This window comes from Diaphorina citri, unplaced genomic scaffold (assembly GCF_000475195.1).
Source record: "Diaphorina citri unplaced genomic scaffold, Diaci psyllid genome assembly version 1.1 scaffold1896, whole genome shotgun sequence".
In the NCBI taxonomy this organism is placed as follows: domain Eukaryota; kingdom Metazoa; phylum Arthropoda; class Insecta; order Hemiptera; family Psyllidae; genus Diaphorina; species Diaphorina citri.
In genome coordinates, this window is record NW_007379322.1 from 27,653 (window position 1) to 45,968 (window position 18,316).

Consider the following 18,316-nt stretch of genomic DNA (forward strand, 5'->3'; position numbering starts at 1 on the left):
TCTCTCTCTCTTCTCTTTCTCTTTCTCTCTCTCTTTCTCTCTCTCTTCTCTTTCTCTCTCTCTTCTCTTTCTCTCTCTCTTCTCTTTCTCTCTCTCTCTTCTCTTTCTCTCTCTCTTCTCTTTCTCTCTCTCTTCTCTTTCTCTCTCTCTTCTCTTTCTCTCTCTCTCTCTCTTCTCTTTCTCTCTCTCTCTCTTTCTCTCTCTCTCTCTTTCTCTCTCTCAGCACTTATTATTTGATGTCGCTGCTGGGATTCGAACTCCAGACCTCGATTATGAGTGCCTTACACTTCTGGGAAATCTCCAAGTCTGAAGGCTTAGCCCTCACTGACGTGACGCTAAAACCTTCGGAACATGTGTGGGGGAAAAAGCTCGAGAAGTAGGTCTGTCGTACGGTCCAACTTAATTCTACTATCATGATGGAAGACTCAGTAACTTTGTGAAGTTCCATAACAATAGATATAAAAGAAATAACTTATACTCTTCACTGGGTTGGTAGGGTATTTTTATTTATAGAAAAACAGACATGTTTCGCCCACTGGGCATCATCCAAGTCTGAACAAAGTTTTAGAACTAACAAAAGAAATAATCATAATATTTATGGATGGTGTCGTAAAATACATATTCACAAGGGACAAAAAGGAATTAATCAAAAGGCAATAAAAAGATATCAGAGAGAACTAGAAAAGACATCAAAGATAATAAATTAAATGATTTGAATGAAAAGATAATAAATATGAAGATTGATACTTTTTTACTTATGTTATATATATATATAAATGGATACTTACGAGAAATTATATACAACTTAAGTAAAAAAGTATTTACAAAGGATGTCAAAATTAAATAAATTAATTAATAGTGATGAAGATTGATGATAGACATACAAATGAGATCCAGGAGCTTTGGACTGTCAAAACTTGTCTTGTTGAGTTGAAAACAGTTATATATATAAATGGATACTTACGAGAAATTATATACCTACAACTTAAGTAAAAAAGTATTTACAAAGGATGTCAAAATTAAATAAATAAATTAATAGTGATGAAGATTGATGATAGACATACAAATGAGATCCAGGAGCTTTGGACTGTCAAAACTTGTCTTGTTGAGTTGAAAACTTGTCCGACTTGAATCATGCCCAAACCATCAACCATGAATCAAAACATACCTGGCTGCTATACATGAAGAACTAACACATTACTGCCTTACAAATTGTTAGTAATTAAATCATCAACAACTTACCGCTCGTTCTATGATCTTCAAATTTAAACATCTCGAAGAAGAAGATGAAGAATACCCAGAGAAAAGAAAAAGAGGAGGAGAAAGAAGAAGAAGAAGAAGAAGAAGAAGAAGAAGAAGAAGAAGAAGAAGAAGAAGAAGAAGAAGAAGAAACCCAGAGAAGAAAAAGAAGAGGAGAAAGAAGAAGAAGAGTAAGATGCACTAGTCGAAGAAGAAAAAGACGGAGGAATATAAGAAGAAGAAGGGTGGAGAAGAAGAAGAAGGGAGGAGAAGAAGAAGAAGGGAGGAGAAGAACAAGGGAGGAGAAGAAGAAAGAGAGGGGAAGGAGAAAAAATACCAGAGAAAGAGAGAAGAAGAAAAAGAAGAAGAGGAGGAGGAGAAGGAGAAGGAGGAAGTAGAGTAAGATGCATCAGTAGAAGAAGAATAAGACGGAGGAATATAAGAAGAAGGAGGAGAAAAAGAAGAAGAGAAGAACAAGAATAAGAAGGGGAGAAGAACCAAAAGCAGCAGAGGGAGGATAAGAAGAAGCGAACGCAGCAGAGAAAGACGAATATAATTAGGAAGCAGCAGCAGTAATAGCACAAAAAGAAGAAGATCCTGTAGATCTCACTAATTGAATACAATTAATTCAGGATATTAATTATTCTGAAATGAAATTTAAACAAAGACCTGTAGCTATGTAGCGAGCAGATAATATATAATTTATTTCATTATTAGACTGGGAGCTGACTTGTCAGAAACCTACCTCATAAATCACCGTCAAGGTATGATCTTTCATCTAGGGGAAGAAGAAAAAGACGGAGGAATATAAGAAGAAGAAGAAGAAGGGAGGAGAAGAAGAAGGAGAGGAGAAGGAGAAGAAATACCAGAGAAAGAGAGAAGAAGAAAAAGAAGAAGAGGAGGAGGAGGAGGAAGTAGAGTAAGATGCATCAGCAGAAGAAGAATAAGACGGAGGAATATAAGAAGAAGGAGGAGAAGAAGAGAAGAACAAGAATAAGAAGGGGAGAAGATCAAAAAGCAGCAGAGGGAGGAAAAGAAGAAAAAAAAGGAGGAGAAGAACCAAAAGCAGCAGAGGGAGGAGAAGAAGAAGAAGAAGAAGCGAATAACGCAGCAGAGAAAGACGAATATAATTAGGAAGCAGCAGCAGCAATATAGCACAAAAAGAAGAAGATCCTGCAGATCTCACTAATTGAATACAATTAATTCAGGATATTAATTATTCTGAAATGATATTTAAACAAAGACCTGTAGCTATGTAGCGAGCAGTGGTTTTAATAGAGGTAGTCTCAATGTCATGGGGATTTGCTCAGAAGATCAAGCATGGTCCATTCTGTGATGTTGAAGATCATCTGGAATAAAAAGAGAAACAAATCAAATTAAAAGCTTGCCACACTAGTGTGTCTACCTTCTAAGTGCTAGGTTGCCCAGGGCAGATTTTATCCTAAACAGATAAGGTTCATTCTTGGAATGGTTGACTTTTTACTTTTACCTTCCTTATCCTATAGGAAGGAAAGTAATGTAATCGGGTCAAATTTTCGATGGTCAGTTTTTAGTGCCAAAACACGTTTTGACGCCCTCAATCTTTGCTATTTCTTTAGCAAGGTAATTTCAAGCTGCTATCCTCCCTGTTTAAAGTCCACCAGCCAAGCTAACTAGTCTAACAATGAAAATCTTGCCTCGTATTTTGAAGATATGATGCATTGCCTTTACTGATTTTTCTATTTTCTTTCCTGATTATTCTAATGAACTCTACTGACCACTGTAATACTTGAGACCCCAAATGTAGCTGTGAAATGTGACAAGAATGCGACACGAAACTTTTGGTTAAGATCGGTGCAACGGTTGGCGGCATTTTACAGGTTTTTGGTGTAATTCAATATTATCTTGGGAACGGTATGAGGTTGGCGGCATTTTACAGGTTTTTGGTGTAATTCAATATTATCTTGGGAACGGTATGAGCTAGAGACTTAAAATTTGGTATGTAGTTCACAAATGAGACAAGAATGTAACACAAAACTTTTGGTTAAGATAGGTGTAGCGGTTGGCCGCATTTTGACCGCTTTTTGGCGTTTTTCAGCTATACTGACTAAACGGTTAGAGATATTGTAAAAGTTACTATAGAACAAAAAATTAGCATAATTCAATAGGATAAGGAAAGTCGTGTGATGTGATTTTCAACCATACCTCGAATACCTTCCTAGATTGCTGGCTATCGAAGCGAAGGTGTGTGGCTTGGTTAGGAAGTATTGTCTAGTTTGTCCATATTAGATTTATTAGGGACAATAATGTTGGTTATAAGGCTTGAACGAGACTAGTGAGTCCCTTTACAGCAGTATTTTTTTTCCTTCTAGGGGGGGAATAAATGATTTCTCCAGCATTTTTAGAAGATAGGTACTTTGAGGTTTTTTTCCTTCTAGGGGGGAATAAATGATTTTTCCAGCATTTTTAGAAGAAAGGTACTTCGAGGTATGTACCTACAGAGCAGATGAACATTGAACATTTTTGTGGTTCAAAGTCCGTTGGTCGAAAAAGGTTGGCTACCTTAAGAGGCACAACTATAGTTACCTACCAGAATTTTCGTCTCTCAAGGTTAGAAAAGCCTTAGACCTCAACCACTATTGTCTTTTTGTGTACACGTCCGTCTACATACCTACCTAACAGAGGTACCTAGTAAGATTTATTAAAACACTTCTTGTACACCTGGCCATAAAAAAAAACATCAGAACACTGGTCCTGGAAAGTTAAAGAAAAAGCAAATTAGAAAATTAATAAAGAAATTGAAAAAAAAAAAATCAAAGGAAAAAAAAGGACAGTTTTGAACGAAGCATGGGTTATGGTGGATTGGGATTCCAACCCGGAGCGAACTTTGTCCCAAACAGATAAGGTTCGTTCTCGGAACGGCTGGCTTTGTCCTATCCTGTGCTCCTTCTCTCTTCGATTTTGAGACGATAAGACCTCCGTTATTACATTTATCCCAATCTTTTATTTATCTTTTATTATTATTATTATTAAAGCAGACCACGGTCCATAAAGTTTGAGAACCACTAGCCTCTGGCCTGCACAGCTTTTCGTGTAATTTGAACTTGTGCAAGACTGGATGGTTGGTACTTGGATAAGTTTAATGCTATTAAAATATTCCATTAATCCATTAAAAACCTAAACATAAACACATCTAAGCCTCAGAGGGGACTTTTTGTTTATGTAGTTGTAGAAGCTTAACCCATCCTTTGGGGCTGTTTGGTGTGCTAAGTTACGCTACTTACTTACTCCATAGCCTTCACTTACTCCATAGCCTCTCTCTACCCTTGGTAGGTACTTGAGTACTTGGACTACTTGGCTTGAGAAAGAGAAAGAGGAGAGGAGAGAAAAACCACAGCTACTCTCTGTCCACCTTTTAGTTCCCCTCCTCTTCCTCTTACTATTCCTCCTACACCTCCTGTCCTCCACTAATTCCTTCCCTTCTCTCTCTCTCTCTCTCTCTCTCTCTCTCTCTCTCTCTCTCTCTATACTATCAGCACGCACAGAGGAAACGAGAGAGAAGTGATAGGACAACAATTTGACTTGAAACTTTGAAACTAATCTCAGCAATCTGAAGCTTATTGCTTCAAAATGTTGAAAAAGGTGGTCTCTCCATATCCCCGGTTGGGATTCTAGGACTCAAACCCTCGTCGTCCCGCTTTACAGACGAGTGTCTCAAGCTCTGAAGTACTACGTCGAAACGTTAAGCTATGTCCACACGTAGTTGACGCCGTCGATCGACGAGATGAATATATGTCGTCAAGGCAGTGTACGGTCTCAGTTGACACCGACCGAGCCGATCGACTATGTGTGGACACAGCGTTGAATTCCACAATGTCAGCAACCAAGACTAGTAAAGGTATCAATTTAACTCGTACAACGGACGGGCATCCGTTTTTGTCGCTGCCTGTATTCAAACCACGGTACCCTCGATTCCAAGATCAATGCCAATAGCTGCACCACATGAGTCTCAACAAAACAAGGTGCCTATAACTTCATAGCATACTCCAGGAATAGGTATACATGGCTTCATAGTATACCTACTCCACGAGAGTGTGTGTTTATTTAACACACCCTACTGATTTCTTTTCAGTTTTCAGTTCTTTATTATCTTTCATTCTGGTTTTTTTAATATTTTCTCCGCATTTATATGAAACCCGTCTCCCCCCAAACTCCTTCTTTCCTTTTCTCTATTTCGTTTCCACACCTTGTCTCTCCTTCTCCCTTACCTTTTTCTACTATCGCATTTCTCCTTCGCCTTCGACGTTTGCCATAATATTTTTCTCTCCCGGATTTTTAATGAAAAAAATATTTCTCTCCCCTTTCACAACACACACATACCCACAGAAAAAATATTATCAAAGCAGCTAGGCGTGGCGGGAGGGGGAGGGGAATAGAGAGAAAGAGGAGAGGGAATTGGGAGGGAGGGGAGGTACTTCCTATCCTACCTGTCAACCTCTAATCCTTTGTCTGTATCATGCTGGGAAAATGTAATCTCAGTGTCACTCCCTCCCTTTTTCTCTCCCTCCCCAATCTATCTTCTATTGTCTTTCTTCTTCCCCTCTCACCAATATTCCCCTCTTTCGCTCCCAATCTCTATTATCCCCTTGTCTCACTCTGTTTCTCCCTCTCTCTAGATGTTATTTATCCCTCTCTCTTCCCTCCCCTTTTTCTCATCCCCATTACCATGACCTCTCTCTTTGTCCTCTCTGCACCTCTTTTTCCCTCCCTTTCTCCTTACCTTTATCCCCTGTACTTAAGTCTCCTCTTTCTTCTACTCTCTCCCTTTTTCGTACCTCTCTCTCTCTCCATTCTCACTCCTTTTCTCTCCTCTCCTTCTTTCTCCCTCTCACCCTCCCTCTTTCTCCCTTTTCTCTCCTCTCTTTAGAGAGATAGGCCTAAAATGGCACTACAGAAATCAAAGCTAACGACCTATGTAGATCTGACTGGAATATCAAATCAGGCCGACCAATAGATAAAAAAAAAGAAAAAAAAATAGTCGTAAATAAAACAAATAAGAAACTGATAATTATGATGCCGCACCGCTCGATCGATGGATTTTTTTTTTTTCCTTAAAATTACGCATATCACGTAGTCCACGTTTTATTGATTTTCTCCCTCCCTCTCTCTCTCTCTCTCTCTCTCTCTCTCTCTCTCTCTCTCTCTCTCATTTATTATTATCATCATTATGTATCATTTTTTGAAGAGGTACTAACTACTATGGTCTTATCGTCCCGAAAACGAAGAGAGAAGGAAGACAGGATAGGAGAAAGTCAGCCGTTTCGAGAACGAACCTTGTCTGATTGGGAAAAAATCCGCCTTCGGGCAGGAATCGAACCTGCGACCACTCGAAAAAAAAAACAGTGTTTCTCAGTGGCGTAGCGTGGTCTAACTCCAAGTGTAGGGCGGACACTAATTTCTATCACAATATCTATCTAATAAGAATACAATAAAGTCAATATTTAAGGGTATTTGAGTGGAATTTTCGAGTGTATGGCCTCCATACACGCCCTACATGGACGCTACGCCACTGGTGTTTCCGTTTTTACTTCGTAACAGTGAAATTTAAAAATTTGGTGGAGATGTCAACTTTACTTTTTTTTTTTTTTTCATTTTCGTCGAATTATCTTGTTAAGATCGGTGCAACGCTTGGCGGTATTTTGACCGCTTTTTGACGTTTTTCGACCGTTTTTTCGGCGGTTTTCATCAGCTATACCGACTAAACGGGTAGCATCATTTAATAGGATAACGAAAGTCGTGTGATGTTCACACCAGATATTTTTTTTTATACCTACATATTTATGTAGAATGCCTAGATTACCGTATTGTACATATTTATAGACATTGATTTTTTTTTTTTTTTTTTTTTTTTTTTTTTTTTAAAATTTTTCTAAAGTTCGTTTTCGGAACGGCTAGCTTTCTCCTGTCTTCCTTCTCTCTTCGATTCGGGACGATAAGACCTTTAACAGTTACAGCTCCCTCTATCAAACCTGTTTGTATAATGGAACAACTTGTTCTAAGCTGACAGTCTAAATAAAGCACTACTTATTTCTTAAGCATTACTTAAACCTCTTCGAAAAAAATTCAATATTCTTTTCTGTTTTTCCCCAGATACAACAAGACTGTGGGCCTATTCAGGAAATGGGGAGAGCAGAAGTCAAATCCAGATAGTACGTGGAGTCAGGATTCTGCTATCGAAAGCAAAATGGCGCGCATTATTGATGGTCTACGGCATGCCAAACAGGTACGTAGAATAGAATATACCTTGTTTATCCTGCTCGAATGAGACTGAATTGTAGTGTTTATCTTCCTCGGATAGGACTGAAAAGTCTCTTCAAAATGGTTCTAAGACTAAAAGGCCAACCTTGTTACATAGCTTGGTTGGTAGCGCGTCTGCCTTGTAAGCGTTAGGTTGCGGGTTCGATTCCCGCCCGGCTATTTCGCACCTCTCTACCTTCCCCGAAGCAGAATATTTACGAGGTTAATAATAAAATTTGAGTGCTATTGTTGCACGCTGTTTACCCTACACCTGAGGCTCAGAGTGGTCTTTTTGTGTATGGTAACCGTGCTGTACTTTACCTTCCAGTATTCTCGGCCGCAGGCCATCCGGCCCATCTCCGGAGCCAGAGCCTGCGTCACTACTCACTGACACTGTGTAATTCAATATTCTTTTCTGTTTTTCCCCAGATACAACAAGACTGTGGGCCTATTCAGGAAATGGGGAGAGCAGAAGCCAAATCCAGATAGTACGTGGAGTCAGGATTCTGCTATCGAAAGCAAAATGGCGCGCATTATTGATGGTCTACGGCATGCCAAACAGGTACATACGTAGAATAGAATATACCTTGTTTATCCTGCTCGAATGAGACTAAATTGTAGTGTTTATCTTCCTCGGATAGGACTGAAAAGTCCCTTCAAAATGGTTCTTATACTTCTCTCAAATAAGACTAAAAGGCCAACCTTGTTACATAGCTTGGTTGGTAGCGCGTCTGCCTTGTTGCGGGTTCGATTCCCGCCCGGGGTGGATTTTATCCTAAACAGATAAGGTGCATTCTCAGGATGCCTGTTCCTAAGGATAGGTGGGTTTGAAATTTTGAATAAGTACAATCGTAATTGACATTTTCCTTGGAGTCAGCCGTCTTGAGGGCCATATTTTTGTCTCGAACTTTATTAAATTATTATTAGGAGAAATTCCCGCCCGGGGTGGATTTTATCCTAAACAGATAAGGTGCGTTCTCAGGACGCCTGTTCCTAAGGATAGGTCGGTTTGAAATTTTGAATAAGAACAATCGTAATTGACATTTTCCTTGGAGTCAGCCGTCTTGAGGGCCATATTTTTGTCTCGAACTTTATTAAATTATTATTAGGAGAAAGGTATTAATTCTCTTATTATTGAATAACATAATTATGTTTCCCTCTCATTGTTCCAGGTTGTAGACGCCCAAACCTCGTTGAAGCTGGAATCGCGCTCCTACGTGTTGGCCGAGGAAGAAGGTTCTGGTTCTGGAGGAGACGGGAGGCCACTGCGCGGCCGACAGGAGTATCGGCCGTCAGATGATGAGGAGGACGAGGAGGTGGGAGAATTTGACGCAGGCTCTGGGACGGGAGGCCACTGCGCGGCCGACAGGAGTATCGGCCGTCAGATGATGAGGAGGACGAGGAGGTGGGAGAATTTGACGCAGGCTCTGGCTCCGGAGATGGGCCGGATGGCCTGCGGCCGAGGATATTGGAAGGTAAAGTATATACAGCACGGTTAGCGTACACAGAAAGCCCACTCTGAGCCTCAGGTGTAGGGTAAACAGTGTGCAAAAATTGCACTCGTTTTTCCATCCAGCACGGTTAGCGTACACAGAAAGCCCACTCTGAGCCTCAGGTGTAGGGTAAACAGTGTGCAAAAATTGCACTCGTTTTTCCATCTGAGTGAGATCGAGCCTTCATTCCATTTCACCAGGTTCGATTTCCAGGCAAGTAATAAAAATAATGAAATAACCAATTCCATCCGAACTCTAATTTTACCCCTTCTTCATTCCATTTCACCAGGTTCGATTTCCAGGCAAGTAATAAAAATAATGAAATAACCAAATCCATCCGCGCTCTAATTTTACCCCTCCTCTAATTTTCAGATCCCAAAGGAATCAACCCCCTGAACCCTCTGGATCAGAACTCTACCACCGGGGGCAACTCTACCCAGAACAAAAACGCAGCAACGCCGAGCTTGGCGGGTAACTGGCCAAGTCTGCTCCTATCTAGCATGTCAATTCTAATGCTGAGGTATTGGCAATAGTACTAGGCGGGGTGCATAGGTTTTTTTAACTAAATAAGCGAACCTTACTCTAGAAGTATTGCTGTCAATAGAAGCAGTCCCGTAACATAACAGTGGCTGTAACATACTAGTGAATTCAGTGAACTTTAGAACCCATTTTATAGACCTACAGAACCCACTCATAGAACTGTAGAACCCACTTAGAAGAAGGGCCCTTTTGGTGCCTCCAAAGCAGTCCTGTAACATAACAGTGGTTGTCATACTAGTGAATTCAGTGAAATTTAGAACCCACTTATAGAACTCTAGAACCCACGTGGGCCCTTTGGGGCCCCGAAATTTCTGATGGGATCTAAAATTTAACAACCGTTCGGCCTAAAATTTAATAAAATGATAATATAAAAAAACTGCCTATTGACAAGAATTTTGCTAGCGGAATAAAATGGAACAATGAGGTATACGTTGTTTATTCTGCTCGAATGAGATTAGCAGGGTCGAATCATATTGCAGAGATTGTCTAAGGCGAAAACCTTTGTAATTTTCTTGAAAATCGAATAAAGAGTCTTAATAAATAAGCTAAGGCATTAAAATATTGGCGGAAGGAATAAAAGAGTTCTTTAGCCAGCCCATAGTTAGCTGGGGTGGTAGCGCGTCTGCCTTGTAAGCGCTAGGCCGCGGACTCGATTCCCGCCCGGGGCGGATTTTATCCTGAACGGATAATGCTCGTTCTCGGAACAGCTGGCATTCTCCTATCCTGGCTTCCTTCTCTCTTCGATTTCTGGACGATAAGACCTTAGCAGTTACAGGTCCCTCTATCCAACCTCTTGAAAAATTACTTACTGTATGGGCTTAGTTAGTTGGGGTGGTAGCGCGTCTGCCTTGTAAGCGCTAGGCCGTGGACTCGATTCCCGCCCGGGGCGGATTTTATCCTGAACGGATAATGCTCGTTCTTGGAACAACTGGCATTCTCCTATCCTGGCGTCCTTCTCTCTTCGATTTCTGGACGATAAGACCTTAGCAGTTACAGGTCCCTCTATCCAACCTCTTGAAAAATTACTTACTGTATGGGACATCCTGTTTGTATTTATAATATTGATTTCTAATCAATGCTACCATATTGTTTCTTGTATTTAAAATACTTCTATCCCTCTTCTTCTTGCCCACACCTACCCAATGGGTATACAGGGCCCTCTCTTTCTCCTCTCTCTGGAATCTCTTAAAGAGAAAAGGAGAGAGAAAAAGTGTACCTTTCTTTCGGGACATAGACCGCTGGAAAATTGACCACTACTCAATGCAGTTTTTCTTGGACCAGTGGTCAATTTCCTGAAAGAAAAATACACCTGAACTAACGCTAATTCAATACCTAACCTAACAATTTAAGGCGGAATCTCTTAAAGAGAAAAGGAGAGAGAAAAAGTGTACCTTTCTTTCGGGACATTGACCGCTGGAAAATTGACCACTACTCAATTCAGTTTTTCTTGGACCAGTGGTCAATTTCCTGAAAGAAAAATACACCTGAACTAACGCTAATTCAATACCTAACCTAACAATTTAAGGCCTCTTTCTGTGTATACTTTCAGTTGTATTTCAATTATTGTTTTTAACCTTTGAAGTAGGAAGTTTGTATGAAGAAAAACGGTTCAGTAACCATTATACTATACAATTTTATTTATACTGCCAGCGTCGGACTTAAGAGTCCCTATTTGTCTGCTTCTGATCTGGAGGTTGCTGGTTCGAGTCCAAGTCAAGTCATAAAATTTAGAGAGGTGGAAATTATCGACTGTATGAAGAAAAACGGTTCAGTAACCATTATTCTACAATTTTATTTATACTGCCAGCGTCGGACTTCAGAGTCCCTATTTGTCTGCTTCTGATCTGGAGGTTGCTGGTTCGAGTCCAAGTCAAGTCATAAAATTTAGAGAGGTGGAAATTATCGAGGAAGAAAATTTCCGACAAGGATTCAATGAAAATTTATTTCTCACTTAAGTGTATTTCTTTTCCTACCTCTCTAATAATGAATATGTTAATTTCATTTCTCAACTGTTTTTCATATTTGCAGCAGCTTTTTGTATGGACAATTTTAAATAAAAGATATTGGATTTATATCTATCTGTGAGTGTATTTCTTTTCCTACCTCTCTAATAATGAATATGTTGATTTCATTTCTCAACTGTTTTTCATATTTGCAGCAGCTTTTTGTATGGACAATTTTAAATAAAAGATATTGGATTTATATCTATCTGTAGTATTTCTTTTCCTACCTCTCTAATAATGAAAATGTTAATTTCACTTCTCAACTGTTTTTCATATTTGCAGCAGCTTTTTGTATGGACAATTTTAAATAAAAGATATTGGATTTATATCTATCTGTGATTTTGCTTAAATAAGAAATATGGTTGAATAATTTTCATGCGACCGTAGAAGCATTTTATTTCCTGATAACCTAATAGGATTAGGTGATGTAGTGTCATTACGGGATCTCGGATCCCGGTTTATCGTGATTTTATCCTGTTTCTAGACTCGAGATCTAGCCCGGGTTCTGTTTAACATTTCGCACTTTTCAAAAGTTATGACGTAATAGGTATTACGAAAGGAAACCTTCGAAAACCATGTCAACGTTCGGCGAAATGTGAAAGGCGAATACCCAAGAATGTAGGTAAAATAAGATCGATTTTAAGATGCAACTTTTAAAATCGAGGTCTCGGGATAACATATTGACAGATTAATCCCGGTTTTATCGTGATTTTATCCTGTTTCTAGACTCGAGATCTTGCCCGGGTTCTATTTAACATTTCGCACTTTTCAAAAGTTATGACGTAATAGGTATTACGAAAGGAAACCTTTGAAAACCATGTCGACGTTCGGCGAAATGTGAAAGGCGAATACCCAAGAATGTAGGTAAAATAAGATCGATTTTAAGATGCAACTTTTAAAATCGAGGTCTCTTTTGACGGGCACCAAAACCTAAAAAAATCGTTTTTGAATCACTGGAAAGAAAATGCGCCTATAATTATTATTTTTTAAGTGATTGTGTTAAAACTATATTACTATACGTATTTATAAATTACCGTTTAAGATTGAAAAATTAAAATTCTGTTTAATTTGACGGGCACCAAAACCTTAAAAAAATCGTTTTTGAATCACTGGAAAGAAAATGCGCCTATAATAATTATTTTTTAAGTGATTGTGTTAAAACTATATTACTATACGTATTTATAAATTACCGTTTAAGATTGAAAAATTAAAATTCTGTTTAAAATAAAAAGCTATATAAAGAACAAGGATTTGTTTTATTTTTTATTTAGCTACCGACCATTTCGAAACAACTCTCATCATTAACCTCACCCTGCTTGATCGAGACAGGGAAATCTAGCCAACACACGATTGCTAAGATAGTCACCTATCTGGATACTAATCACGTGCAACGATAGGTAAAAGATAAAATACGTAGTTTTTTTTTAACATCAAAATAGAGTCATAAAACATCATAGGTAGGTATTCAATTCATTCACATCAATGTCTCAGATAGCAAAAGTGTTGCATATGGGTATTTCAATTTTCAAATTCCCGCCACGCTCAAAAAACTTGAATTTTTGGCGACGGCAACTTGTGTCCGGCAACGAAATCCAAATCGCGCACCGTGTGAACGGGGCTTTGGTCAGCTGACCTAACCTCAAATTTCATCGTGAAAATTTTCCTTTTTTCCCCAAAGTTCCCAAGGATTTGTTTTATTTTTTATTTAGCTACCGACCGTTTCGAAACAACTCTCATCATTAACCTCACCCTGCTTGATCGAGACAGGGAAATCTAGCCAACACACGATTGCTAAGCTAAGATAGTCACCTATCTGGATACTAATCACGTGCAACGATAGGTAAAAGATAAAATACGTAGTTTTTTTTAACATCAAAATAGAGATTGTATGATAGTAAATTAATTTTTGGATCCTTTGCAAAATACACATAAAAGTCATAAAACATCATAGGTACTATAGGTAGGTATTCAATTCATTCACATCAGTGTCTCAGATAGCAAAAGTGTTGCATATGGGTATTTCATTTTTCAAATTCCCGCCACGCTCAAAAAACTTGAATTTTTGGCGACGGCAACTTGTGTCCGGCAACGAAATCTAAATCGCGCACCGTGTGAACGGGGCTTTGGTCAGCTGACCTAACCTCAAATTTCATCGTGAAAAATTTTCCTTTTTTTTCCCCAAAGTTCTGGATTTTCTGAAAAGGAAAAGTGAAAGTTGTGGAAAGCTGGAGAGGAAAGCGCATGTCGTTCAACTTTGAAACCCCCACTAAAATGAAAAAAAACCTGTTTTTAGGTTTGTAGGTACCTGGGGAAAAGAAATATCTAGTGCATAACTTGTGGTTGTGGACACTGTATTTATGAGCTATAGAGCCAACATTGATTCATAGACCTCAGGCTTGTTCCATAAACTTCTCTGCTTCCTCATATTCCTCTTTTTAATCCACATGCCGAAAATCTTGACAAAGTACTTTTTTTTGTGTATGTGGTGTGAAAAGAGGAAAATGGGAAATGCTGAATCGTTCACCGAATAGGGCCTTGGGAGACAGTTTCGTTTGATTTTGGACAACAAAAGGCAGTTCACATTGATGCCCGCTAAATCTTTGAGAAATAGATAACTAATATCACTTACTCATATTCTGTTACAACAAGGTCTATATGTTCACCACTGATGATAGCACCAATAGTTCTCATTTTGTGTTGTTCTTCCCTATGCATGAATCTGAAACAAATGCAAATTAATATGTACTGCTGAGTGCTCTTTTCAGGTTGCACATAGGCTCGTAAAGAGTTGCTAGTTCACAGAATGCACCTTGTAAAAAGTAGATTGTTTTCAGAACACAACCAGTGTCCCAGCGGTTGCACCACTCACCTATCCAGACACCAACCACGATTGATAACACTTAACTTCAATGACTTGTGCGGGAACTATGGTGTGTCTATTTTTATAAAGACACTGAGCTCAAAATTTTGAAAAACTCACCCTCGAAAAATGTGATAATCGTTTGAGACTTTGAAATAGGCCTGTCTCATGACGTTAGATTAATAATCAGGAATAACCCTTGGGACAACAAAAGGCAGTTCACATTGATGCCTGCTAAATCTTTGAGAAATAGATAACAATATCACTTACTCATATTCTGTTACAACAAGGTCTATGTGTTCACCACTGATGGTAGCACCAATAGTTCTCATTTTGTGTTGTTCTTTGTTACAACAAGGTCTATGTGTTCACCACTGATGGTAGCACCAATAGTTCTCATTTTGTGTTGTTCTTCCCTATGCATGAATCTGAAACAAATGCAAATTATTATGTACTGCTGAGTAGCTGAGTGCTCTTTTCAGGTTGCACATACTCACATAGGCTCGTAGAGTTGCTAGTTCTCAGAATGCACCTTGTAAAAAGTAGATTGTTTTCAGAACACAACCAGTGTCCCGGCGGTTGCACCACTCACCTATCCAGACACCAACCACGATTGAAGACACTTAACTTCAATGACTTGTGCGGGAACTACGGTGTGTCTATTTTTATAAAGACACTGAGCTCAAAATTTTGAAAAACTCACCCTCGAAAAATGTGATAATCGTTTGAGACTTTGAAATCCTGTATCAACCTAAATTTTGAGTAAAAGAAGAACTTTTCGAGGGTACTTTTCCAAGTTTTACAAAAGTTTTTCCAAAGGTATTCTGTCAAATCCGAAACAAAAAACCAAAGTTGTAAAAAGTAAAAGTCGCAAAAGCACATGGAAACAACGGCAATTACGGCAAAGGAAAAAAAAAGTCATTTGCATTTTGCCGTCATTACGTCATTGTTTACATGCGTGAAATTAGCACGCCGGCATCTTCAAACTCACGCTTTAAGCGCCTCAAGCGGAGGAAAAGAGCACTACTCCCGAGCACCGTGATAAGGCGCGTTTACAAGAAATATTGTTGGGTAGGCTCTCCAATAGCTGAATTTGCCATACAACACATTTTTTCCTTCTTCTTTTTTCCAAGACTTATTTATTCATTCTTATAGGAGTTTTTTTTATAACTTTAAAGCCCTACCTACCTCATTTTTGAAGTTTGAGCATTTTCATGATGCCAGACCATGTATGGAGCATTTTCAGTCCACAGAGTTTGAGTTTTGGGGTTTTTGCATTTTGAAAATGCCAAACTAGAGTGATCTTTCAAACTGCAGTGTTTTTTTTCATCTGGCAAATTCGGCAATTGGGCTCAAAATGTACTGATGGGAACTTTTGTATACTTAGGCTACAAAACACTAATCCTATGTAATTTGTAAGAAGGGAGGAACTTATGTGGGTTCAAATTCCAACTTGTGGCCTGGTTCATTTGAGTATTTGATAGCATAATAATAGAGCTTAAATGGTTGTTGGGGAATGACAACTTAGAACTAATAATTATGGGTCTTGTTGTTTTTACAAATGCCGGAATTTTTGACCATTAGGTCATTTTTCCCAAAAGTTATTTCCACCAGCCTTTGTTGTTGCTGGGTTTGTATCATGCATGTAAGCTCGCAAATACTCAATGAACATGCATTTACAGTAGTTGGTACTTCCCCTGGGCGAATATGTATTGTATAATGAATTTTTCAGTTAGCCACCCCCCTCCCTAAAAAAGGCCCTGGAATATTCTAACCATCCTCCCCCCATTCTAAGAAAATGACCCCCACTTCGGAATTTTTGACCATTAGGTCATTTTTCCCAAAAGTTGTTATTTCCACCAGACTTTGTTGTTGCTGTGTTTGTATCATGAATGTAAGCTCTCAAATGCTCAATGAACATGGATTTACAGTAGTTGGTACCTCCCCTGGGCAAATATGTATTGTATAATGAATTTTTCAGTTAGCCACCCCCCCCCTAAAAAAGGCCCTGGAATATTCTAACCATCCTCCCCCCATTCTAAGAAAATAACCCCCACTAAAATGGAAAGAACCTGTTTTTAGGTTTGTAGGTACTTGGGGAAAAGAAATTTCTAGTGCATAACTTGTGGACACTGTATTTATGAGCTATAGAGCCAACATTGATTCATAGACCTCAGGCTTGTTCCATAAACTTCTCTGCTTCCTCGTATTCCTTTGTTGTCACTGGGTTTGTATCATGAATGTAAGCTCTCAAATGCTCAATGAACATGGATTTACAGTAGTTGGTACCTCCCCTGGGCAAATATGTATTGTATAATGAATTTTTCAGTTAGCCACCCCCTCCCTAAAAAAGGCCCTGGAATATTCTAACCATCCTCCCCCCATTCTAAGAAAATAACCCCCACTAAAATGGAAAGAACCTGTTTTTAGGTTTGTAGGTACTTGGGGGAAAAGAAATATCTAGTGCATAACTTGTGGGCACTGTATTTATGAGCTATAGAGCCAACATTGATTCATAGACCTCAGGCTTGTTCCATAAACTTCTCTGCTTCCTCGTATTCCTCTTTGAAATGGAAAGAACCTGTTTTTAGGTTTGTAGGTACTTGGGGAAAAGAAATATCTAGTGCATAACTTTTGGACACTGTATTTATGAGCTATAGAGCCAACATTGATTCATAGACCTCAGGCTTGTTCCATAAACTTCTCTGCTTCCTCGTATTCCTCTTTTTAATCCACACGCAGAAAATCTTGACAAAGTACTTTTTTTGTGTATGTGGTGTGAAAAGAGGAAAATGGGAAATGCTGAATCGTTCACCGAATAGGGCCTTGGGAGACAGTTTCGTTTGATTGCAGAAAATCTTGACAAAGTACTTTTTTTTGTGTATGTGGTGTGAAAAGAGGAAAATGGGAAATGCTGAATTGTTCACCGAATAGGGCCTTGGGAGACAGTTTCGTTTGATTACCTAGTAGGTTAGGTACTTTTTGTGTCTTAGTGAAAAGGGCAGTAACTGTGTCCATGTAGGTACCAAGCAGTGTTCTTACGGGACTACCACAAAAAATCCCAGACAAAACCCAAAAAAAATTTCTTTGAAAATCCCTAATTCCCAGGATGGGATTTACATTTCCAGTGCCCCTAGGAATTTCTGCGCTCTGGAACGGGGAGCAGGGGCGCTCCAGTTTAGATAATTCAACACCCAAAGAGAGTTATAGCGCCGCAGGCGAAATTTTTTTCTTTGAAAATCCCTAATTCCCAGGGTGGGATTTACATTTCCAGTGCCCCTAGGATTTTCTGCGCTCTGGAACGGGGAGCAGGGGCGCTCCAGTTTAGATAATTCAACACCCAAAGAGAGTTATAGCGCCGCAGGCGAAATTTTTCAAATAAATGTACCTATAAGTATGTACCTACTGAAGTGAGTAATTAAGGGATAAAAATCCCTTAAGTAAGAACACTGGTACCAAGGTTTGATCTAGCCTCAATATCCTGATTGGGAAGTGTTAACTCCCTAGCCGTATCAAGCAACAAAAAACTTAAAGTTTGAGTAAAAGAAGAACTTTTCGAGGGTCCTTTTCCAAGTTTTACAGAAGTTTTTCCAAAGGTAGGACGGTAGGTACTCTGTCAAATCCAAACCAAAACACCAAAAAACCAAAATTTAAAAAAATAAAAAACGCAAAGACGCAAAAGCACATGGAAAGTGGAAACAGAAACATGGAGGTCCTTGCATGGAAACAACGGCAAAAAGAAGTCATTAGTCATTTGCCGTCGTCTAGTCAAACTTACGCTTTAAGCGCCTCAAGCGGAGGAAAAGAGCACTACTCCCGAGCACCGTGATAAGCCGCGTTTACAAGTTTGGATTTTTCAACATCGGAAAATTTGGCACATCCACTAAAAAAAAAAAAAAAAAAAA

The 18,316-nt window shown here is 39.0% G+C and overlaps 1 protein-coding gene and 2 long non-coding RNA genes across 7 annotated transcripts; 2 read left to right on the forward strand and 1 right to left on the reverse strand.

Annotated features, from left to right (window-relative positions):
• Window positions 1–7,374: 7,374 nt before the first annotated feature.
• Window positions 7,375–10,067, forward strand: LOC103517578. 5 transcript variants are annotated; one of them, XM_026829614.1, is made up of 4 exons: window positions 7,375–7,501; window positions 8,688–8,831; window positions 8,921–8,990; window positions 9,381–10,067. In XM_026829614.1, exons 1-4 carry the CDS (start codon window positions 7,463–7,465, stop codon window positions 9,539–9,541), a joined length of 414 nt encoding a protein of 137 aa, XP_026685415.1. In that variant the 5' UTR covers window positions 7,375–7,462; the 3' UTR covers window positions 9,542–10,067. The 5 variants fall into 5 exon arrangements, with proteins under 5 accessions (XP_026685415.1, XP_008480842.1, XP_017302995.1 ...); XM_008482620.3 differs by having other exon boundaries at window positions 8,688–8,776; window positions 8,866–8,990; XM_017447506.2 differs by lacking the exon at window positions 7,375–7,501 and adding an exon at window positions 7,951–8,077 and having other exon boundaries at window positions 8,688–8,850; window positions 8,940–8,990.
• Window positions 10,068–15,468: 5,401 nt separating this feature from the next.
• LOC113470874 lies at window positions 15,469–16,586 on the forward strand. Its single transcript, XR_003393779.1, has 2 exons — window positions 15,469–15,995; window positions 16,242–16,586. It is a non-coding gene; the product is annotated as an uncharacterized LOC113470874 (long non-coding RNA).
• Window positions 16,587–16,623: 37 nt separating this feature from the next.
• Window positions 16,624–17,236, reverse strand: LOC113470873. Its single transcript, XR_003393778.1, has 2 exons — window positions 16,993–17,236; window positions 16,624–16,831 (listed from the first exon to the last, which is right to left on the reverse strand). It is a non-coding gene; the product is annotated as an uncharacterized LOC113470873 (long non-coding RNA).
• Between the last annotated feature and the right edge of the window lie 1,080 nt (window positions 17,237–18,316).